Source organism: Dipodomys spectabilis, unplaced genomic scaffold (assembly GCF_019054845.1).
Source record: "Dipodomys spectabilis isolate Male_0828 unplaced genomic scaffold, ASM1905484v1 ptg000141l, whole genome shotgun sequence".
Classification (NCBI taxonomy): domain Eukaryota; kingdom Metazoa; phylum Chordata; class Mammalia; order Rodentia; family Heteromyidae; genus Dipodomys; species Dipodomys spectabilis.
The window spans coordinates 3,365,959-3,391,320 of record NW_024870818.1 but is presented as its reverse complement, the minus strand read 5'-3'; the positions used below and the strand labels follow the sequence as shown (position 1 = coordinate 3,391,320).

Here is a 25,362-nt window from a genome sequence, read left to right as displayed (position 1 = left end):
CTAGCTAACAGAATCCAGAAACACATAAAACAAAAAATACACTATGACCAGGTAGGCTTCATCCCAGAGACACAGGGATGGTTTAACATACATAAGTCAATAAATGTAATCCAACATATCAACAGAGCCAAGGTCAAGAATCACATGATTATCGCCACAGATGCAGAAAAGGCCTTTGATAAAATTCAACATTCATTCATGCTAAAAGCTCTGGAGAAAATAGGAATAGAAGGAACATTTCTAAAAACAATAAAAGCCATTTATGACAGACCAATAGCCAATATTATACTTAATGGGGAAAAGCTACAACCAATTCTCCTAAAATCAGGAACAAGGCAAGGATGCCCACTGTCTCCACTCCTCTTCAATATAGTCTTAGAACCCTTAGCCAGGGCAATAAGGCAAGAAAAAGACATTAAAGGGATCCGCATAGGGAAAGAAGAAGTTAAACTATCCCTTTTTGCAGACGACATGATACTATACCTCCACGATCCCAAAAACTCCATCCCCAAACTCTTAGAAATCATAAGTCACTTCGGCAAAATAGCAGGATACAAAATAAACCCACAAAAATCAGTTGCCTTTCTATACACTGATAATGTACAGGAAGAGAGGGAAATAAAGGGAGCAACCCCATTCACAATAACCTCCCAAAAAATAAAATATTTAGGAATTAACCTAACCAAAGATGTAAAAGAACTATTTAATGAGAACTATAAAAAGTTAAAGAAAGAAATTGCAGAAGACACTAGGAAATGGAAAGACCTCCCATGCTCCTGGATAGGCCGACTTAATATAGTAAAGATGGTAATACTTCCAAAACTAATATACAAATTCAATGCAATTCCTACTAAAATCCCAATGACATACATCACTGAAATACAGAAAACAGTCCAAAAATTCATATGGAACAACAAAAGACCTAGAATAGCCAAAACAATTCTAGGGGATAAAGACAATATGGGAGGACTATCCATGCCGAACTTCAAACTCTACTACAGAGCTATAATAACAAAGACAGCATGGTACTGGCACAAAAACAGACCCGAAGACCAATGGAACAGAATACAAGATCCAGAAATAAATCCACAGGCCTACAGCCAGCTGATATTCAACAAAGGAGCCAAAGACATACAATGGAAGAAACACAGCCTCTTCAACCGCTGGTGCTGGGAAAAATGGGCAGCTACATGTAGAAAACTAAAAGTGGACCCCAGCCTATCACCATGCACCAACATCAACTCAAAATGGATTAAAGACCTTAACATTAAACCTGAATCTCTGACACTACTGCAGGACAGAGTAGGAGAGACACTTGAACTAATAGGCACAGGAAGGAACTTCCTGAACAGAGTCCCAGGGTCACAACAAGTTGGAGAGAGACTCGACAAATGGGACTACCTTAAAATAAAAAGCTTCTGCACAGCTAAATCTATCGCAACTAAGCTAGAAAGACAACCAACTAATTGGGAAAAAATATTTACCAGCAATATATCAGACAAGGGGTTAACATCCTGTATATACAGGGAACTCAAGAAACTAATCCCTCCCAAACCTAACAAACCAATTACTAAATGGGCAAGGGAACTAAAGAGGGACTTCTCAAATGAAGAAATAAAAATGGCAAAGAAACACATGAGGAAATGTTCATCATCCCTGGTGGTGAAGGAAATGCAAATAAAGACAACCCTGAGATACCACCTTACCCCAGTCAGAATGTCCCACATCCAGAAATCAGCCAACGACAAATGCTGGAGGGGATGTGGAGAAAGAGGAACCCTATTACACTGCTGGTGGGAATGTACACTTATACAACCACTTTGGAAAGCAGTCTGGAGGGTCTTTAGAAAGCTAAAGATTGACCTCCCTTACAACCCAGTCATACCACTTCTAGGCATCTACCCTGAACAACAGGAACCAATATACAAGGACACGTGCACCTCCATGTTTATTGCAGCACTGTTCACAATAGCTAGGATATGGAAACAACCTAGATGCCCCACCACAGATGAATGGATCCAAAAATTGTGGTATCTATACACAATGGAATATTATGCAGCCATTAGAAATGACAAAATAATGGCATTTGCAGGGAAATGGATGGAGCTAGAAGGAATCATGTTGAGCGAGGTAAAGCCAAGAACGAAGAGACAAACAGTACATGGTCTCCCTGATAAGTGGATGCTAAATCCAAAATGTTAGGTGATAGGACAAAACTAACAGGACTTAAGAAACAAAGAACTCCCACTCATCTGGTTGAACCACTACTAAATATCCCCATGATGCTGATCACATATAGGGTATATAACATGTGAACACTGTTATATATTACAGACTGTGATAGACAATTTGCTCCAGGAAAGTTAGAATGAACTTGTGACTTTAAATGAGCATCATTATTCCACAATACTGTGAATTTCTGGAAATTATGTAATCACTTAATCACAATCAAAAAAAAAAAAAAAAAGAACCTCGGGGAAGGGAGGGAGGGAGGGGATGGTAGGGGGGGAAACAATGGAGGGGGTAACAATGTTCAAGAGGAAGTGTACTCATTACCTCACTCATGTAACTGTAACCCTCTGTATAGTAGCTTTACAATAAAAAAAAAAAAAAAAACTAAAAAAAAAAAAAAAAGTTCATTAATTTGCCCAAAAATATCCAATAACAAATATGTAACAAGCCTAGGATTTGACTTGATGTCTATCTGGTTATAAAACCCTGAAATGGAATTGGCTACTAACATGTTTACTCAGCTATTATCCCAGAGATCTCTTCAGCTCATTTCCCCTAATCTTAGCTATCTTTAAAAGCTAATTTTTGAATTTTTTACTGTTATTATAAAGATGATGTACAGAGGAGTTACAGTTACATAATTCAGGTAAAGAGTACATTTATTTTTGGACAATGTCACCCTTTACCCTTGCTTTCTCCCAGTTAAAAGCAAAATTTGTATGCACGCTACAGCTATAAGGCTTTCCTAGATCTCCTTACCTACCTGGCAACTATCTTTCCTAAAGCTTTAAAAGCTCTAATGTACTGAATCAATTCCTTATTTCTAACATTTTGAATGTTCTATTTTTTTGAGGACAAGATGAATAGCTAGCTCACCTTTGCGTATCCCTATACTACCCAACACACAGATTGCACATAACTTATTGAGTGAATAAATACGTGAGCAATGACTAAGACAATAGTCTAGCTATTAGTACAATGTGATATTAATGTCTCATTTTTACCCAAACAATCTTTATTTATTAGTATCTTAAAATCAGACTAGGTTGTATTACTTTGTTATTCTTACCAAAATTAAATTGAGGGTAAGAAAATAAAAAGCTAAAACTTAAGGCAAATGCTTCTGCTATTTTGGTAGGAATTAAAAATAGATTCAGACTCCTGAGAAGAGCAGGAAGGAAAAAAACAAAACAAAACAGGATAAGGAATGACAAAGAGCCTCATACCAGGAATCCAACACACCAGGTAACAGAAGTCATTAGAGAGGAAAAAAGGAAAGAAAACATTATGTTGTAGAAGACATTTTATGGTTACTGGTTAAGCTTCATATATGAGAAGAGATAACAGATGACACTAAACAATTACTGCTAATTTCTTTTGATCTGATGATGGATGATAACTGGTTATGGAAGAATGTATTCTTAATTTTAAAAATTATATTCTTAAGTATGGATAGAACACCATAATGTCTTACATTTACTGTAAAATATTTAAGCAAAATTGGCAAAATATTAACAACTTAAATGTAGGTGGCAAATATGAACATAAAGAAAATACAATCACAGATTAAAATCAGAAAATGAAGTATACAAAACAGCAACCAGGCGTTCAAAGCAAACATTATATTAATGAATAGTTTGAACAAAAGCATACAAGAACTATTTTCTGCTGGGTGCCGGTGGCTCACGCCGGTAATTCTAGCTACTCAGGAGGCTGAGATCTGAGAATCGCGGTTCAAAGCTAGCCTAGGCAGCAAAGTCCGTGAGACTCTTATCTCCAGTAAAGCACTAGAAAACTGGAAGTGGCGCTGTGGCTCAAGCAGCAGAATATGCTCGCCTTGAGCTAAAGAGTGCAAGGACAGCGTCCAAACCCAGAGTTCAAGCCTCATGACCGACAAAAAAAAAAAAAACAAAAAAAAAAACAACTGTTTTCTTTGCTATAAGCCCTTTACTCTTTCATAAACTGCAATGTTTAGTAATAAGGAAAAAGAACAGTTCTTCCCTGACTTTGAGTGCTTAACCAAAATAATTAGTATGATCTGGGAAGTGAGCAAGGATATCTTACGAAAAACCTTATACCAGGGACGGGGGCAGACAACACTTGGAAAAAGAACTTTTCTCAGTACAAAGTATGTTTTAAAAAAAAATGGGGGCTGGAAATGCGGCTCAGTGGTAGAGTGCTTACCTTGCATGCATGAGGATTCGATTACTCAGCACCACATAAGCAGAAAAAGCCAGAAATGGCACTGTGGCTTAAGTGGTAGAGCACTAGGCTTGAGCTAAAGAGCTGAGGGACAGTGCCCAGGCCAAGGCCCAGAGTTCAGGCCCCAGGACTGACCAAAAAAAGAAAACTTATCTTGCCATGCACCAGTAGCTCACACCTGTACTTAGGAGGCTGAGATCTGAGGATCATGATTCAAAGCCAGCCTGGGTAGAAAAGTCCATGAGATTTTTATCTCCAATAAACCACTCAGAGAAAGCTGGAAGTGGCACTGTGATTTAAGTGGTAGAGCACTAACCTTGAGCACAAAGAGGCTCAGGGACAGCATCCAGGTCCTGAGTTCAAGCCCAAAGACCAGCAAAAAAAAAAAAAAAAAAAGAAGAAGAAGAAGAAAGAAGGGGAGGAAGGAAGGAAGGAGGGAGGGAGGGAAGGAGGGAGGTAACGAATGTAAGGATGGACGCCAGTCTTAAAGGGAGTGTGTGGCAATATCCATATTTTGCTTAAAGAGATGCTAAAAACATCAATGACTTGAATTTAATAAGCAGATGAACCTTGAAATCTCTGTCTCCAACTAAAAAATGGTAACTAGATGTACCAGATGTTGAACAAAGAAGAACACTTATCCTAAGGTAAATTTGAGCCAAGACCCTACTTTTTCATCATAAATGTCTGGAATGTTATTGTACTCACTGCACCTAGTATCAGATGTGTCTGTACCCATGTCTGAGTTATATATTATCTTTCTATCTTACATTTGCTTTGGTATACTAAAAAAATTTCTAGGTCTCTATCATGATCTGTTCTCAAATTCATTTTTGTGACATCATAAATTTAAAACTCAAGGGCCAGGCATAGACCTCCTCCCTGGAACAATACCAGTCACTGATCTGAAATTACTAAACATTTATTTAATTTTATATTGTTTGCAGCTTACAGCCCTCTGTCTTGTTAATTAGTAAATTTCTTGAAGGCATACATGCATTAATGACTTTTGGTTCTACAAAAGAATGTCTTATTTTAACAAGAAAACTAGAACAGAATAGTTTTTGAGTTTAGCTTGTACTTGACATGGATGAAGAAAATAAGAGAATTTGTAATTTTTCTCCATACAGAAGTAGAAACTACTTTAGTAAAGTATGCTTGCATGTAACTGTGAATTTCTTAAGCTTCTTTAAAATGAAATATAAACTAATACCTGTTTATCAACAATAGCACTGATTCTCAAATTGTGATCTGAGGATTTGTGGGAGCCATAGACCCTTTCAAAGAAGCCAGAAAGCATAAACAATTTACAAAATAATACTAAAATGTTATTTATCAAGTGTTCTTGTTTGTTAGGTTTTTGTTTGTTTGTTTTTAAATATTTTTTGCTGGTCCTGGGGCCTAGATGCTGTCCCTGAGATTTTTTTGCTCAAGGGTAGTGCTTTATCACATGAACCACAGTTCCACTTCCTGCTTTTTTGGCAGCTGGAGGTAAGAGGCTCATAGATTTCCTGCACAGACTGGCTTCAAACCAATCTTAATCTCCTATCTAGTTAAGATTACAGGTATGGGCCACTAGTGCCCAGATATTTATTAGTCTTTTGTTGTTGTTGTTGTTTTCAGTTGTGGGGCTTGAACTCTGGGCCTGGGCGCTGTATCTCAGCAATTCAGCTCTAGGCTAGTGTTCTACCACTTGAGCCACTACAGCACTTCCAGCTTTCTGTTGGTTTATTGGAGATAAGAGTCTCACGGTTTTTCCTGCCTGGTCTGGCTTTGAACTGCAATCCTCAGATCTCAGCCTCCTGAGTAGTTAGGATTACAGGCGTGAGCCACCGGCACCCAGCATAGATATTTATTAGTTTTTACCCTGATTCTCTCATGAATAATTTTTGGGATGAAATGTGACAATGATGTCATTCTGAACACTAATAGAAGGTATGTTTGTCCATTTCTGTGTTTTTAAATTTTGTACCAGTAGGTACAAATTGCATTAAAAGCTCTTCAATCCTCAATTATTTTTAAGAATGTAAAGGGCTCCTGTGACTAAAGCTTAAGAACTATTAAACACATGCAGTATTATGTCATTTGAAATTGACATTATACATAATAATGACAGGCTTGGGCACATGTCTGTGTGTGAATGGCCACCACTTTATTTTGATTTCTAAGTGTTTGATGTTCTTCTGCTATTTCAGAATCTGAAGGATGCAAGTAGAAAAAAAAGTAAGTTAAAACTCTTGCTTAAGTAAGGTTCTTCTAAATATGATCTTGGGCAAAAAGTATACACTTAACCTTCAAATGTTCAAGTTTCTCTTTAAGACATAGATTGGAAAACTCAGGGAAAGAAAAAAGTGAGGGATAAGACAAAAAGATTTGTGGCTGATTAAGTGACATTTTTCTGAAGATACTTTCTTGGTATACTTAAAATTTTGGAAGGATGAACATTAGCTTACTTAATGAACTATTGAGAATGAAAACAAAGAGATAAACTAAAAACAATTATCAGCTACCAGGAGCTGGTAGCTGTAATCTCAGATGCTCAAGAGGCTGAGATCTGAGGATCACAGTTTGAAGTCAGCTAAAGCATGAAAGGACTGGAGACTCTTATCTCCAAAAAAACTACACAAAAAAGCCAGAAGTGGAGCTGTGGTTCAAGTGGTAGAACACTATCCTTTAGCAAAAGAAGTTCAAGGACAGCACCCAGGCCCTGAGTTCAAATCCCAGGACTGGCAAAAAAAAAAAAAAAAAGGTATATGAGGGTATATATAACAAGAGCACTTCAGACTGTCTTTTCATTCTAGAAAAATAAAGTAGCATACTTTAATCTCAAATACTATATTTTTCCCTATTTTTATCTTTGTCCTTATAATTCTGTCTCCAGAGGGTTTTCAAACTAACACTTGTTTCTAAAGAAGGTACACCTCTATAAATGCAGCCAACAAAATATTTCTGTGTACTGTTTCTATCTTACATGGAATCATTTCTACTCTTGTTCTAAGCCTTCTAGATTGTGATCAACTATCTGGGGAATCTGAACGTGTTACTGAGTTGTTGGCTAAACGTCATGAATTAAGATTTTTTTTTAGACTACTAGGGATGGTCTTTGTCACAGCAAATGGTCACTATTACCTGAAAAAAAAAATTGTTAAAAATTCTATCAATGGGTAAATATTTATAGAAAATTTAGATTCTCCTATCATAGCTTCTATATATAAGAATCTGTCTAATATGAAGTCATAATGTCTTTAAGCAAAGGTTAATGATTTCCATAAATCATTACCTTTGTTTCCATAAATCATTACCTTTGATAAGAGCTTGTCAAATAAGCTATCCATTATCGCTACAAGCTTGGCTGATATTTCAGCTATGTGGTCATGGTAATCCTGTAATGAGAAATAATGTAGAATTTTAAAGCCTTAGAGACACATCAAAAAAACACAATTAAGAAATTAAATGTATGAATGCCCACAGAAAATATGTGACAAAGTACCTTAGTGATGTGATCAAAATGCCTAAGCATGTTATATTGCTTAGGTGGTAGTCGAGCTTCAAAATGAGCCCGGATCACAGGAATGTAGTGCACGATTAACTGCAAACACCTCGAAGAAAGAGCTGAAGATTCAGGATGTGGATACATAATGGAAAAACAAAAAAAGTTGTTCTTTGATTTTAATTAATATCAAATTAAGCAAAATAATTTTATACAGGCTCAAGTTCATAAATGAAGAGCACCATGGTGGAAGGCAACATATTTCATTTCTTGCAAGAAAATACTGTGATACTAGACAATGTAATGAATTGTTGCTTTCCCAACAGACCTGAGTTGTAAGCATTATCAGTATGAGGACGTTCAGACATTCTAATACTGTTCACCTCAAAATACGTCATCATCTTAACACCTCAGCATGTGGATCAAATGCAAGAATCCATACCCAAATTTTTTGTAGTTATGGTTTTTAGTCCAACAACTTGCAGTGCACCAGCTCCAAGAACTAACTGGCAACTTCTTGAGTTGAAATACTAACAAAAGAAGAAAAAAAAAACAAAATTCAACAATTCATTGAAGCTCATCTTTTCTATGATAACAATGTCTTAACTGTCCTAAAAATAAATTGCTCTTTCTGCTCACTCAAGGACCATAGTTTTCTGGTAGAAGCAAGTATTATTATGCAATAATAAAAAGGGAAGGGTATTCTCAATGATAATATTTATGTCTGGTAGGAAAAAAGAGTGAGAAATTCTAAAAATCAATTCTTAGAAAGTAACTCTTAATTTGTATTCACAAAACTTGGTTTTCTGCCATTCTTACTGTAAAAATACTATTTTCAAAAGAATAAAAATCTTGACTAAGTCAAACTCAGAACACTATTAATAGATTAGAGATTTGAAAAGAATAAGGCCTTTCTTGTAAACTAATCATTTAAATTATCTGTTAATATGAGTTGGCTGATAAAATTATCACCACATTTTCATTCTCTATCAGTGGTTCTGAAAGAATGATGTAAGAAAAATCTCTAACCTTAGTGAGATGAATTTTGTAAAGTTCAGTGAATTCCTTCCATGCACATTTGAAAACAGTCCAGGTTTTTTGACCTAAGTGGCCTCAGTCATGTTCAGCACCTAACAAACAAATCATCTCCTGTCTCCAAAGCCATTAACAACTATGGGTGTAATGAGGAATCTCTATAAACATGGAAGGGAAAGGAAGCAAGCAGCTCTTTTTCCAGTAACATGTTGTGATGCAACCACAAACAACATCATAAACTTGATATCTTAAAGGTAACTTTAAAGTGTGTTAGAGTTGAATCCTCCAACTACTTTTTTCCATAAAAGGGTGAAGTCATACATACCTTTAGTAAATCTGACAGACGCGTAAGCATGTCAGTAGTAACAGATGGTATGTTATCCACACATTGGCAATATTCAAGGATAATTCTTATTAACAGCAATACAGTTCTATAAAAAAGGAAAGATGATCTATAAGGCAACCAAAGCAAGAAAACTCAAACTGATATAGCACATAAACATCAATAGTTACCACTTCAATGTATCTGAGGATAAGCTCATCTTGGTAAATGTTAAATTATGTACCTACATAATTTACCTACAAGTCCAACACGTCTCACTCTTAATTGAGGCAAGAGCAGTGCCTAGGACATTTAAGGGAGTATTTACCCTTGGCATTGTACAATTGCCGAGTCAGCACTTGCATGACATTAATGAGAGGCTCATCAAATTTGATGCTGTAAGCATGGCACTCTCTGTATGGCCTTCTTAAGGAAGTCTCTTCATTAAGGAAGTCTCTTCGTTAATTCTTCGGCCAATTCAGAAAAACTGACAAAAAGACTAGCCAAGATTTCTGCATAAATATGTAGTCAGTCCTCAAATGTAGCTCTAAAATTCATGAAGGAAATCTAGTCTAGATTTTCTTAGTGAGACAGAAGAGAAGCTAGAATGGCTCCTAAAAAGCACAGATCTCCTAAGCAGTGTCCTGGAAAATCACAAAAGATTCTCCAGTGGGCTGGGAAGGTGGCTCAGTGGTAGAGTGCTTGCCTTGCATGAATGAGGCCCTGGGTTCGATTTCTCAGCACCATATAAGCAGAAAAAAAGCCGGAAGTGGCGCTGTGGCTCAACTGGTAGGATGCTAGCCTTGAGCTCAAGAGTTCAGCCCCCATGACCAAAAAAAAAAAAAGATTCTCCAAAGATGCTAAGTTATCAGCTCAATAACATCACAAGTTGAAAAGACATGCTACTAGAAGATAAAGTAAAATTGAAATTAAAGGGGAAGAACTATTTTAGGATATCTAAGTTTATTGAAGTAGTCACAACTAAGAAAACTATGTAAATTAATGCTTACAAATGTCTGCAGGATATCAGGAAGCCGAGATACCCTGCAGATAGTACTTAACCTTTGTAACAGCTTACTTCTCAGGCTATATATTATGTTCCATGTATAGGTCATGTATTACCCCCCATGCATACTTCTACAGCCTGTTCTACTTGGCATAAGTGCCTTTGGAAGATATAATAGTTCCCCTTAGTTCAAGGAGTTCAGATTATTGTTCAACTGGGTTTTTGCTTAAAGTCAGAAAAACAGATGGCCAAAGAGAAACCACTTCCATGTAAGTACATGAAGTACAAGTTGTTATGGATAGTTAATGTTAAGGAAGGAAATCATGAGTAGATTGCAGGAGTGAGATTATAAGGAGGCTGAAAAGAGCTTTGCCCTAACAGAAATAAGAGGAGAAAAGATAAGACAGCTGTGGTTCTGTATATACTTCCAATGGCTGAATACAGATTGAAGAAAAAAGGTTCAATTCTACACACATTTTTTAGGTGCTTATTATGTGGTTAGAAAAATAAAATTGGTAAGTCATGATTCCCTACCTATGGAAAACTCATAATCTAACCAAGGAAAAAGATACATAAAGAAGTAATTATAAGATTGGGAGATCTTCACCAGGAATACAACAGATAAAGGCCTAATATCCAAAATATACAAGGAGCTCAGGAAACTAACCCCTTTTCCCCCCAGAGCTAATAAACCAATCACTAAATGGGCAAAGGAGCTATGTAAAGACCTCTCAGAAGAGGTAAGAATGGCAAAGAGAACCATGACAAAATGCTTATTATCCTTGCCCATAAAGGAAATGCAAATCAAAACAACTCTGAGATCTCATTTCACCCCAGTTAAATGTTACCAACATTGCGAATTTGAAAAACAAATGTTGGCGGGGATATGGACTGTTGGTGGTAATGGAAATGGGTATAACCACTCTGAACAGCAGTCTGGAGGTTCCTCAAAAAACAAAACATGTGGGGGATAGGAAGGGTTAAATGGAAGATAAAAAGGGATTAGGGTAACAATGATTAAAAACAAATGTACTTATTGCTTTACCTATGTAACTGTAACCCCCTAGGATCATCACCTTTTCAATTAAAAAAAAAAAAAGCTAAACTAAACGTAGATCATAGATATTCCCTAAGACTCAGCCATGCCATTCCTCGGCATCTACCCAGAACTTCATGAGCAGGATACTGTAAAGACATTCACACATGCACATTCATGTTCATTGCTACACTATTCACAATTGCCAAGTTATGGAAACAGCCCAAATACTCTACCTATACCCAATGAAATTTTACACAGCCATTAGAAAGAATATTATGTCATTTGTAGAGAAATGGATGGCCCTAGAACAAATCATGTTGACACAAATTACAGACACAAATAGCACGTTTTCTCTTATATGTGGAAGCCAGACCTAAAATACACTGGGACATGATAAACTATACAGCACTCTAGGCATTCACACACAATGAGTCCAAAAGAGGATATTCTTCAGAAAGAAACACAAAGGCATAAGGCCTATGTGCATCTGATCATATAAAATAATATTTATCCAGGAAATGGAAATAAGAGGCTTTTTCTATTTTTGTTTTCTTTCTTTTCTGTTGTGTTTATTCATTTACATGTCTTTGGGAGTGTAAGGGTAGATACAGAAATGGAGGGACAAAGATTGCATTAATGTAGCAATGGTACTCACTGCACACTATGTTGAAAATGAACTACACAATTTATGGGTGGGATGGGAGGGAAAAACTGAAAGAAGTGAGGGAAGGTGTGAAATGTCCAAAAAGAAATGTACTCTTTACCTGACATGTAATTGTAACCCCTCTATACATCACCTTTATAAAAACAATTAGAAAAAAAATTTAGTAATTCTATAATATTGCTGATAAGTGCCAGAATAGAGGCACTTGAAGTTACTTTCTTCCTGGAGTAGGGCTACTTCAATAACAAGAAGCAAACAATAAAAATGAAAATGAATGCTGATACATACATTAAGAATTAGACCAAAAACTCCTGACTCCATTTGGATCACTTTATGTTAACCATTTAACCTTTTAAGCTTCAATTCACTTAACTGCCAAAAGGAAACAATAATCCCTAAATGTCTATTTCATAAACCGGTGGTAGAGATCAAATGAGAACACACACATGGAAGTACTTAAACTGTACATCTGTAATCTCAGTACTGGCGATGTTGAGGCAGGAAGATGGTGAGACTGAAGTATGCCTAGGTTATGTAATGAATTCCAAGGCCAGCCTGGGCTATGACAGTTTGCCTCACAAAGAATTTTTTTCTTCAGAACAATCGTTTGAAAAAGAATATGAAGATATCTTTTTTCCTTTGTCAGTTGTGGGGCTTAAACTCAAAGCCTGAGCACTGTCCCTGAAGTTTTTCTTTTGCTCAAGGCTCAAGATTAGTGCTCTACTACTTCTGGTTTTCTGGTGGTTAGCTAGAGAAAAGTCTCATAGACTTTCCTGCCTAGGGGGCTGGCTTCAAACCACAACCTTCAGATCTCAGCCTCCTGATTAGCTAAGATTACCAGTGTGCCCAGCGGAAATACCATTTTAATTACCCAATTTTATCAAAGGCATATAGTACCAGACACATATGCTAGAATTGTTATGGTTTGCAATTAATTTGGTTAATATATGTTTATTGTTAAGAGAATAAAAGATCACTGACTCAAAAGGTGATGATAAGAATAACCACCAGCATTAGGTGCTAGAACTATGCTAAATGCCTTACAGCAATACTTGTATAATTTTTAAAATGATTCTACATATCCAACTATTATATACATTGTAGGCTCTGGAGCCCAAAACTTAAAATTACTAAGTTATAAACTACATATTAAGAAAGGTGTAAAAAAACCAAACATACTTAGGGCATGATAGCCCAAATGGTAGAGCACATGCTTATTAGCAAGCACAGGCCTTAAATTCAACTGTTAATATTGCCCCAAAAGAGCCTGGGATGGTAACAACATCATGCAGCCAATATGTCACTTCAGACTACCTACACCTATTACTATATAAGAAAAATCAAACTCTTTGTTAAATCAGAATAGTTCCTAAGGAAGAAAGCCACTATATTGGAAATAAAAGGGAATCCATTAAATTTCCTTTAAGTACTTCATAAGACTTAAAATGACTGATCCAAATTTCCAATTCATTTCAAGGAGGATCTAGAGGACTTTAAAATTGACTCAACTAATATAAAAAAAAAAAGTGACTCACCCAACAACAGCATACTGTTGTCCCTCTACAATGAGAACTTCAGCTGGTTTCCTTTCTTCTGTAGCTAGAGAATAAAGCAAATAAAAAAGAAATGGATATGTGCTCAAACAAAATAATGGAGAAAAAACTTGAAAACAACAGTTCTAACTTAGAGTCTGGAATAATTTCGTTTTTGAAATTAAATATCTACTTCGTGAAAAGAAATGTAACATAGTAAGGCATATTGGGTTTGGAATTAAGTTTATATTTGAGTCTCAGTATTGCCAATCACTAGATGCATGATCTTAGGTCAAATATTTAAATGTTCTCTACATTACCAAACACCAGTATAGCATAGGGCATAAGAAAAAAAAATTAGTCTGCTTGAATTCAAATCCTAGGTCTATCATCGCTAGATATATTAAACAGTTTAACAGTGTCTAGTTCATGGACCTAAAAAATGTAACACATGTAAGTTACTTAGAACACTGTCTAGCATTGATAGGCATTAACCTGCATTTCCCTCAATGCCTACCTCAGTAACTAGTAACTCAATAAATAAATGTATGGCATATGAAAGAATAATAATCCAGGATTCTTTAGAACCAGGAAAATGTTACTAGACTTCTAATATCATACACTTTTGCTATTCAAAGAAAAAGAGACTGAGACAAATATAAGTAAAAAGAGAGACCTCCTAGGAGAAAATGAAAACTACTCATTTTGTAGGAAAAATACATGGTTTTAATCAGTTTATACACATTACTTTAATTTAAAATTGATTGCGTAATATTAGAATTGAAAGACTATAACTGACAACTGCTCAGGGACAGTTATCCAGCACACCTTAATACATGAGTGATAAGCTTTATCATTTTTTAAACTAGTGATTTACAATACTTAGAGCTTTTGCTACTTAAATGGTTGTTTTGCTATCACACAACCAGCTTAAAATAATAAACACCACCTAACACTACTACATAATAAAAAAAGTCACCAATAAGAGAAGTTGGCTTACTTCAATTTCTCTGTCACCTACTTGAACTAATTTACCTTATATCTACCCTTAAGCCCAGAAGAGATAGTTTTTCTCTTCAATTCTGTCTCTCTAAATTCAACTGTAGACACCTTGTCCTATTAATCATCCCCTCTCCTATCCAAAAATCAAGTTTCTTAGTTCTGTTAAGCAAACAAAATAGAATTCAACTTCCCCTACTAAAACAAAAACAGGACCAACAAACAAACAAATCTTCTTCTACAACTCCCAGATAACAATCTCTAATTTCTCTTCTCTCCCTTGCTATCACTGTATCATCCATTCTTCCTCTTCAGCCAATCTTACAGAAAAAGTACAGTGTACTTAATACCCTTAGCACTGAACTTCACTGTCACCCCAGTGAATCACTAAGATTACAAATGATTTTCTACATGTTAAACAAATGCTCGTATTTGTATTTTATTTTTTTGTAGCATAGTTGCATTTTTTGCAAATGTATACAATTTCAAATTGTTAAACTTTTATTAGCTACAAAACTTTGAAATAATGCAACTTCCTTCTCTCTTAAAAATACTTGAGAACTTCATAATTTTTAATGTACTGCAAATCAATTATACTTATCCTCAAACCAGAGGATAAGAGAATTTTAGACCAATCTTTGAACACAGATGTAAAACTCCTTAATTCAACAACTAATTTTTTAATCTTTTTTTTTTTGTGGTGGTCGTGGGGCCTGAACTCTGGGCCTGGGCACTGCCCTCAGTTCTTCAGCTCAAGGCTAGCACTCTACCACTTGAACCACAGTGCCACTTCTGGCTTTTTCTGCTTATGTAGTGTTGAGGAATTGAGCCAAGGGCCTCATGGCATGCCAGGCAAGCACTTCTACCACTGAGCCACCTTCTCAGCCCCAACAACTAATTGTTTTTTAAATCATGCACAGCAATCAGTGGGATTCATCCCAGAGATACAAGGCTTGTTCAATACACATAAATCAATAAATATAATACAACACATTAACAGAACCAAAGAGAATCCCATGATCATCTCAATATATGTAGAAAATGCTTTTGATGAAATCCAGCATCTTTTTCTGATAAAAGCTCTGGAAAAGCCAGGAATACTTGGAAGAGTCCTCAAAATTATAAAGGTTATGACAAACCTACAGCCAACAACTAAAGGATGAAAAAGTAAAACCATTTCCTCTTAAATAGGGAATAAGACAAGGATATCTACTTTCTCCACTCCTTTTCAATATTCCTAGCCAAACAACAAGGCAAAAGAAAGATGTAAAGGGGATCCAAGTAAGGAATAAAAAGAAGTCAAACTATCCCTATTTGCAGATGACATGATCCTAACTCTAAAGGACTCTAGAGACTCCACTCCCAAGTTCCTAGAGCAGATAAACAACTTTGGCAAAGTAGCAGGGTATAAAATCAATCCACAAAAATCAATAGCTTTTCTGTACTCCAACAATGGGAAGATCTAGAGTGAAATCAGGAAAGCAAATCCATTTGCAATAGTCTAAAGAGAAAACAAAAAAGCCTAGGAATCAACTTAACCAAGGAAGTGAAAGACCTCTACAATAAAAACTAAAATTTGAAGACAGCAAGTCAAGAAGTGGGAAGTAGAAAGATATTCCAAGACCTGGATTGCCAAAATATGGTGAAAATGACAATACTGCTAAGGCAATCTACAAATTCATACCCACCAAGATACCAATACAAATAGAGAAAATAATTCAAAAGTTCTTATGAAATTATGAAGTCCTTAAATCACAAAAGCAATCCTGGGCAAAAAAAAAAACAAAAAGCTGAAGGTATACCAGTTCTAGACCAAAAACTCAACTACCAAGTTATTTACAACAAAAACAGACTCAATGACCAATGGAACAGAATTGAAAACCCAGAAATAAACCCATAGACCTATAGTCACCTAACATTTGGTAAAGAAGCCAAAAATAAAATGACTAAAAAGCATAAATGATGTTGGAAAAATTGGGTATCATATGTAGAAAACTGAAACTGAATACCTGTCATCTGTACCACCTGTATCAACTCAAAATGGATCAAGACCTCAATGTAAGAACTGGAACTATGAAACTACTTCAGAACTTCTCAGTACATGCAGTATCTTTCTAAGTTCAGGAAATCAAAGAACTGATCAATGGGATTACATCAAACTAAGTTTCTGCATGGCAAAGAACATAGTTAATAAGCTAAAAAGACAGCCTACTGAGTGGGAGAAGATATTTTCCATCTATACAACAAACCTAATATCCAGAATATACAAAAAGCTCAGAGAACTAAACTCTCCAAGAATCAACAAGTAAATAACAACAGGGCAAATGAGCTAAATAAACTTCCCAGTAGTAGTAGTAAAAATGCAAATAGACAAATGTTCAACATCTCTGACCACAAAGGAAATGCAAATAAAACAACACTGAGATTTCTCTCACCCGTTAGAATGGCTTCCATCAAGACTACCAGCAATAACAGATGGATATGGGGGAAAACTGATAGTAGGAATATAAACTTATTTAATCACTCTGGAAAGCAGTTTGAAGATTCTTCAAAAAACTAAATACAGAATTTACCCTAAGACCCTGTAATACTCCTCTTGGGCATTTATTCAAAAGATTACAAATCAGGATACTGGGAAGCCACCTGCACAACTATGTTCACTGCTGTACTATTCACCATAGCCCAAGGACAGACACAGCCCAGATGTCCCTAAATGGATGACTGAATCAGGAAAATGTGGTATATATCCAAAATGGAATTTTATTCTTTAGGAAGAATATTACATTGTCTGCAAAGACAAAGATAGACTTGAAAAAAATTGTGTTAAGTGAGGTCCAGAGAGACAAAAGACACACATTTTATCTCATATGTAGAAGTAAGAACAAATTTATAAATGTACAAGTAAGCCATACAAGGTTGTATGCAAGTGTATACAAATTTGTTAACCCAATATGTTATTTGCAGTGGAGAATTCAAATAGTACAATTCCTTAGAAAAACTAATTCACAGTCTAATAAAATGACCAGGAATCTGGCACTTAAAGGGGAGGAGGTATCAAAAGGAGCAGGATAGATGAAGAGAGGGAGAATACAATAATAATATTTAGTGCATATCAATGAAACTAGGAAACTGAGAGGAGGGACTGGGTTGGAAGGGATGTACAGGGAATGATGAAAGGGGTAACATCAAGATAAATTATAAACTGATTTGTTGAATAGTAACTCCTTTGTACAACTATTTAAGGGTGATAAAATGTAATTTAAAAATTTAGCATTCATATGCAATAAATAATATTGAAAAAAACCATGTAAAAAGAAACACATACCTCCTGGTTTTTTTTCAGGTAAAGAAATCTTTCCATCTGATATAGCATCAACAAGATCTTGAAATTCTGCAGGAACATCAGCTTGTTTCCAGCGCTCATTGTCTAAGAGGAGGCTATTTAAGAGGAAAGGAAGGTACACTTTCATTATATTTCAAAACACTTTCTTCTCTTCTGGTTTTGGATTGTCTTGGTGTTTTGAGGCACAGTGTCCTTGACTGACCTCGACCTTAGGATCGTCATGCCAGCTTAGGCTAGCGTTACAGGCATTAACCCTGCTTAACTACATTTTCTTTGGTGAATAATAGTATTTTTTAAATGCTCACACTTTAAAAAATTGGAACCATTTGTGGCCAGTAACAATACTTTTAATATTTCCTGGCCTAACCAAGAAGAGTGAGAAAAAATTTACTTGAGTGATAAAAACACTAAAGTTTTTCCTGATAAGTATGGAAATATTTGAAGGCTAAGAAATTTTAGTTTCACATTCTGCCTTAATTTTTTTTTTAAATCAGGAATTCGACCAGCCAGTTAACTTTTCTTTCTTTTTTTTTTTTGGGGGGGGGGGGGGGTGGGGGGGTCTGATCATGGGGCCTGAACTCTGGGCCTGGGCGCTGTCCCTCAGCTCTTCAGCTCAAGGCTAGCGCTCTACCACTTGAGCCACAGCGCCACTTCCGGCTTTTTTCTTTTTTGCTTATGTGGTGCTGAGGAATCAAACCTAGGGCCTCATGCATGCAAGGCAAGCGTTCTACCACTGAGCCACCTTCCCAGCCCCTAACTTTTCTTTTAAAAATAAAGCTATGCTATATAAAGGAAGCAAAACCTGAAGAATGGACATAGTGATACCTGAGTTTGGTTTTTCTTTCTTCATGAAACCTATTTACAAATTTATTAGCTTGGCTCTGAAGTGCTCCAAGTAAGGATGTGCTTTTTCTTCCACAGACCTGTTCAGTGTCTGCAATGAATGTTTCCATTAATCTAGAGAGTGTTATGAATTCCGTGGAATTTAGTTTCTCAAGAAAACCATCCTAAGTTTTAAAAATAACACAAAATTATGACATGAAGTTAGTGTAACACTTAATATGGATAAGCCAAAAGTTGAACAGATTGTTAACATTAGCTATATTTTCTCCATATTAATAACATTCATTATGAGTAACTATTATGCTAAAGTAAACTTCCCCGTATTTCAAACCCCTGAAAGCTGGACATGAAAAGCTGAATGTACTTAAATTTGATTCAGATCCCTTCATAACTAACAAAGTAACTCAAATGAATTATTATATAATAAGTTATTTGGCTATTTCTATATACAAACATATGTATACATATGCATATATAAAATATTAGATTCCAATTAATTATTAAGGTACATATATTAAAAGAATCCCCTTATTCATTTAATTGAAATTAATGTGATTTGTTCTAATTTCTTTTCTTGTTTTTGATGGTACTATGGTTTGAATTTAGAGCCTTATGATTGCTAAGCAGGCTCTCTACTGCTTGAGTCATTTCTCTAACCCTTTCTGTTTACTTTTGAGACTCTCCCTCTTTTGACTGGGCTAGCCTGCACCACACTCTTCCTATTCATGCTTCCTGAGTACCTGAGATGACAGATGCACACATCTCCCATCCCAGCTACTCGTTGAGAAAGAGGTCTTGCTAAACTTTCTGCCCAGGCTGTCCTAAAACCCTGATGCTCCTGTTCTTGGCTCCCAAGTACTTGGAATTACAAGGCACATGCTACTATGCCCAGTGCATCCTATTTCTCTTCTTTTCAGCAGCTCCCTAATAGACAAACCAGTAATGCCATTAATTTTATTGTGTTACAAGTATAATACATATTATTGGGCACACAGAGATATATGCAAAGACTCCAGACCTCTAAAGTAATTATACTACATATAAAAGTAAAATATCTAAAGCTTTATGAAAATACCTTCGCTCTTGATATAAGAAATTTGACAGCTCGATCGTGGCATGTATCTGAGGCACTGTACAATAACTCCTGGATATTATTTGCCAGCTTTCCTAGCTCTAAGTCAGTTAATTTCATGTCTTCACTGGTCCTAAAAATGATAAAATAGGATATAGTAAGGGCTAACTGACAAAACAGTACTTTTCACAGGTGATAAATCAATGAAAAGACAAAAATACAAATTTGAGAAAAAAATTTGTTATGTAGCAAATACTTTATAGTTTTTAATGATGAAACATCAATGAATAAATAACAGGTATATTTTACCAAAACTTCATGTAATACTATTCTCTCTCTGTTCCAGCGTGTGTGGGAAGGGGAGGTGAGTGTGTTAGTGCAACTGCATTTCAGTCTTACCTTGTACTTGCCAGGTAGATAGTTCACCGCTAGAGCTGCATCTTCATCCCTTTTTTGTACTGGTTGAGATAGTGTCTCTTTTCCTGCCCAGACCTATGCCTGAACTATAATCTATTTTATACTTTTCATCTCAGCTACGATGACAGCTGTGTGCAACATGTCTACCTTCTTCCTTTGAGACAAAGCCTCATGAACTTCTCCTTTCACTATCCTAAAACTGGGATCCTCTGAGATCTCACCTTCCAAGTAGCTTGAATTACAGATGCAAACCACCAGTGGCCAACTCTGTTTTAATATTTAATACATGTTAACATTCACTGAAAAATCTGCAGATACTAGAGCAAAAAATAACTTGGAGAGGTTGAGTACTTTTTGGTAGCTTTGGAAAGCAAAGTGTACACAGACACCTGAATGACTTCAGGGAAGGAGGAAGAAGGAATATGATTTCATGACAAAGAGGTCCTATTTTACTTATAATTATCAATTACTTCATATTATATGTGTAGTCACTTAATAGCTTACTGATACTATGTGCTGGGACTGGGCACAAACACAATAAGTTCCTTCTTTCAAATAACCAGTGTACATTGTTTTCAGTTTTGAAGGCTATGTTTAAACATTTGCCCCAGAGGCATATATAGAGACTCATGATTCTATGCTATCAGCTTAATGTTACTATAAGCTAAGAGCCTTAATGTTATTTTTTTCTCCCTTTCAGCTGAACTAAGATGTTTCAAATTGTTAGACTCTCATATATATATACATAAAGCCAATTCAGCTGTTCAGGTCCAGAGCAACTGGGAATGCAGGTGGGGTTATTTAGGTTAGCTACTTTGACTCTTGGCCCTGAAGATGGGTACTGCCTGCGATTAAACAGTATTGGCCAGGTCTTCATCTTTGACTCCCTTGACTGATGATTCCTATGTTTTATTAGCCTGTATATAATATATATATATATATATATGTAAATTTGAAGCAAGTCACCACTCTAAAGTTATTACCTATAACCCTTATAATATCACTAAACGTATTTACTGGTATTTTAAAACTAATAGAGGAACTTATACTCTTAAAGTATTCAGCCGGGAAAGTAAATAGCTATTTACAAACAAGGACACTAAATCTTAAAAAGTTTAAGTAACCTACTCAGGTCACAGGTTAAGAGGGCAGAACTAGAATCCAAAATCAGTCAATCTACAATTGATTGTGCTTCATCATTTACTTCAATATATCAATCTACAATTGACTGTGCGTCATCACTTACTTCAATATAAACAGTCTGGTAGTATTTCAATATTAGCTCCCATAAAAATACCTGCTTAAATTTCAAGGTTCAAACTTTCTACTGAAATACAGTTTTCTTTTCTTTTTTTCTTTTTATTGTTTTTTTTTGGAGGGGGGGGGCGGTCATGGGGCCTGAACTCTGGGCCTGGGTGCTGTCCCTCAGCTTTTCAGCTCAAAGCTAGCCCTCTATCACTTGAGCCACAGTGCCACTTCTGGCTTTTTTCTGCCTATGTGGTACTGAGGAGTCGAACCGAGGGCCTCAGGCATACAAGGCAAGCATTCTACCACTGAGCCACATTCCCAGCCCCTTTTCTTTTCTTTTTTTTTCTTTTTTATTGTGAAAATTCCATACAGAGGGGTTACAATTACATGGGCAAGGCCCTTTTCTTTTTATTTATTTATTTATTTATTTTTTTGTCGGTTGTGGGGCCTGAACTCTGGGCCTGGCCGCTGTCCCCCAGCTCTTCAGCTGTAGACCAGCGCTCTACCTCCTGAGCTTCAGCCCCACTTCCAGCTTTTTCTGCTTATGTGGTGCTGAGGAATTGAACCCAGGGCCTCAGGCATGCAAGGCAAGCGCTCTACCACTGAGCCACCTTCCCAGCCACAAGTGAAGCTTTTTAAAAAGATGACTATCCAAAAAGCTGGAAAGGATTCTTTATAAATTTAACTCATTGTAAGTTTGTTTTTAGAAAGATTTTTAAATTTATTGGCCTCAAACTTTCATTTTATTGGGAGGAAAAACAAAATAAATGAACCCAAATATAATAAAGCAATTCAAATTGAGTATATAACTTTTAAAATCTTTGAAATCTCAAAAAATTAGCTATTCAAAATGGCTAAGTGTTCCACTGACAGATGATGGATAAAACAAAATGCAGCCTTAAAAAGAATCAACTAGCTGGGCACAGGTGACTCATCTGTAATCCTAGCTACTCAGGAGGATGAAATCTGAGTATGGCAGTTCAAAGCCAGCCCAGTCAAGAAAGTCCATGAGACTCTCCTATCCCCAATAAACTACTCAAAAAATCAGGAAGCGGTGCTGTGTTTCAAGTGGTAGAGTGTTAACCTTGAGCAAAAGAAGCTCAGAGACAGTGCCCAGGCCCAGAAATCAAGCTCCAAGGCCGGCCAAAAAAAAAAAAAAAAAAAAAAAATCAATCAACATAGCTGCAAAACCAAAAAACATGTTATATGGAATAAAACAGATAATCTCTCTCTCTCTCTCTCTCTCTCTCACACACACACACACACATAACCATGAATAAATTGAGATCCTTCAGTCTCAACCTTCTGAGTAGCTAGGTTTATAGACATGAGTCTACCTGTTCCCAGCTTGTGCTAGATACAGTTAAGTGATATTGTTCTAGTGTCTAGGATGTTAGTGGAAAAAACAGAAATTCTAAATTGCGATGGTAACAGAACTAACAATCTAAGATGCATATGGATTTACAAAAGATTAAATATATTCAAGGCAATCATGGGTTTTTGTTTTTGAGATAATGTGGCTAGAACCTCAAGCACTCTACTACTGGGCTACATCCTCATCCCTTTTTACTTTGAAATAGAATCTTGTATACTTGGGAAGTCTGGTCTCACTTGAGATCCTCCTGCCTAAACCTCTGAAATTGCTAAGATTACAAAATATCTTCCATGCTGAAAAAAGGCAAAGTTAAAAAAGAATAGGTAGGAGAAATTATTATTCCAGGTATTAAGACCTTTGCATAAATAACTCCAATAAATCAGCAAGAAATAAAAAAAAATCAAAAGTGAACATATGTAGTTCATTCCTAGGTCTGTATGCAATAGAAATGTTTGCAACATATGTACCAGAGATATCTACAACATTCATAACAATAACCCAAATCTTATAAACAGAATGAACTGTGATGTTACCATGAGATGAAGTAATTATATATAAATTACATATAAGGCCACTACTAGGATAAAAAATTGGGAGATCACAAACAAAATGTTGAATGAAAGAAATTATAGACCAAAAAAAAAAAAAGCCATGTGGTTCCATGTATCTAAAGGTTTTTTGTTTGTTTTGGTTTTTTGCCAGTCCTGGGGCTTGAACTCAGGGCCTTGAGCTGCTTTTTTTTTTTCCTCAAAGCTTGCTCTACCACTTTAGCCATAGCACCACTTTCAGCTTTTTCTGTTTATGTGGTACTGAGGAATTGAACTCAGGGCTTCATGCATGCTAGGCAAGCACTTTACCACTAAGCCACATTCCCAGCCCTCTAAAGTTTTTTGAAAGTGGAAAATCCAATAGTTTTAATGGTTTCCTTTGGAAAGATTGATGCAGTAATGCAGTGATGAGGAGGTTTTCTGGAGAGTGTATAGTGTTCTATTTCTTAATCTTGGTGGTGAGTATACCAACATTTTCAGCTTTGCGATATTTGAGCTGAACAAATATAACTGGTACATTTTCCCACATACACATTTTACTCCAATTAAAAAGTTAAGCAAGCCAGACTCCAGTGGCTCATATCTATAATCCTAGCTATTCAAGAGGCTGAGATCTTAAAATTGAGCTTTGAAGCCAGCCAAGGCAGACAAATCTTCAAGACTTTTATCTCCAATTTACCCAAAGTACCAACTGAGCAAAAAAGCTAGTGAAAGTGTAAGGCCCTGAATCTAAACGCCAGTACAGGCACCAAAAAAAAATAAAAAGTTAAAACAAAAAGGAAGTAACAGGGTACCAGCCCTTTCTCCTCTCCCTTTGCTAGGGCTGAAGATGAGATGATAAAAGCTTGAACACCATCCTAGACACAAACAGAAGCTCCATAGTGAGAGAGACTGAGCTGTCTTCTCAGGGTAAGACCTCCTACCTTGGAAATGTTACAAAGGAAAAATAAAATTCTGGATTATTTAGCTACAGACTTTTTAATCTCTCAATAGCAGTTTGAAATTCTAGTAAACATAAATTTAGTAAACATAAAAATATAAGCCTAGGGTGGGAAGGTGGCTCAGTGGTAGAGTGCTTGCCTTGCATGCATGAGGCCCTGGGTTTGATTCCTCAGCACCACATAAGCAGAAAAAACCGGAAGTGGTGCTGTGGCTCAAGTAGGAGAGCGCTAGCCTTGAGCTGAAGAGCTGAGGGTCAGCACCCAGGCCCAGAGTTCAGGCCCCATGACCAACAAAAATAAAAATAATAAAATGAAATAAAATAAAATTAGCTTAAAAAAATTAGCCTAAATACAGAAAAAAGTCTTAATATTAATGAGTTTAGTTTTGATGGGGGGGGGGGGGAGGCAGAGTATTACAGCTGGCTTAATACTCTGTGACCTCTATAAACTCCATAAACTGATTTAAGTAAAAATGGATGAAAGTACTGAGTCTTAGTTATCCTTAATAATAACAGAACACAAACCATGTTCTTGGAGGAGAAATTATTGGTCTTGCTTTCTCTTTTTGTTTTTATTTTTTGGTGATTTTGGGGCTTGAACTCATGGCCTCATGCTTACCAGGCAGGTACTCTAGCTACCACTTGACCCACACTCCTAGACTTGCTTTGTCTTGTTAGACACTAGTAAATACAGGATACCTGTGAACTCTGAGGTAAACAGATTTGATAATTTACTGATAATTCTCTTGTATTTTGGTGGTATACTATGAATATATGAAGGTATATTTGCTTAGAAAATATACATGATATAACTTTGGATCATTCGGTATCAGGTCTCTAAACTATTCCCAAATGATTCAGAAATATATTAATGTAAGACACAAAGAAAGAAAGAGGGAGAGAAAAAAAGGAGGGAGATACAGAGTAATGTGGTAAACTGGTAACAACTGGAGAATTTATCTGAAGGATTCTAGATTCATGAAAATGTTTTTCACATTTCTGAAAATGTGAAAAAAATTTAAAACGAAGTGTTTTTTAAGACAATAATATTTTAA

At 36.0% G+C, this 25,362-nt stretch overlaps 1 protein-coding gene across 3 annotated transcripts in view; it reads right to left on the bottom strand.

Annotated features, from left to right (window-relative positions):
• Positions 1–25,362, bottom strand: part of Vps54 (VPS54 subunit of GARP complex) — a 111,626-nt gene that overhangs the window by 21,066 nt on the left and 65,198 nt on the right. For 2 of the 3 annotated variants that reach the window (XM_042691166.1, XM_042691167.1), the window contains exons 13-20: positions 19,783–19,912; positions 18,690–18,871; positions 17,847–17,959; positions 13,526–13,589; positions 9,285–9,390; positions 8,367–8,454; positions 7,925–8,046; positions 7,737–7,817 (exon numbers count right to left, since the gene is read on the bottom strand). In XM_042691166.1, the coding sequence (XP_042547100.1) occupies positions 7,737–7,817; positions 7,925–8,046; positions 8,367–8,454; positions 9,285–9,390; positions 13,526–13,589; positions 17,847–17,959; positions 18,690–18,871; positions 19,783–19,912 (886 nt within the window). Of the gene's footprint in view, positions 1–7,736; positions 7,818–7,924; positions 8,047–8,366; positions 8,455–8,953; positions 9,055–9,284; positions 9,391–13,525; positions 13,590–17,846; positions 17,960–18,689; positions 18,872–19,782; positions 19,913–25,362 lie in introns of those variants that run through there. The other variant, XR_006149163.1, reaches the window with a different exon arrangement.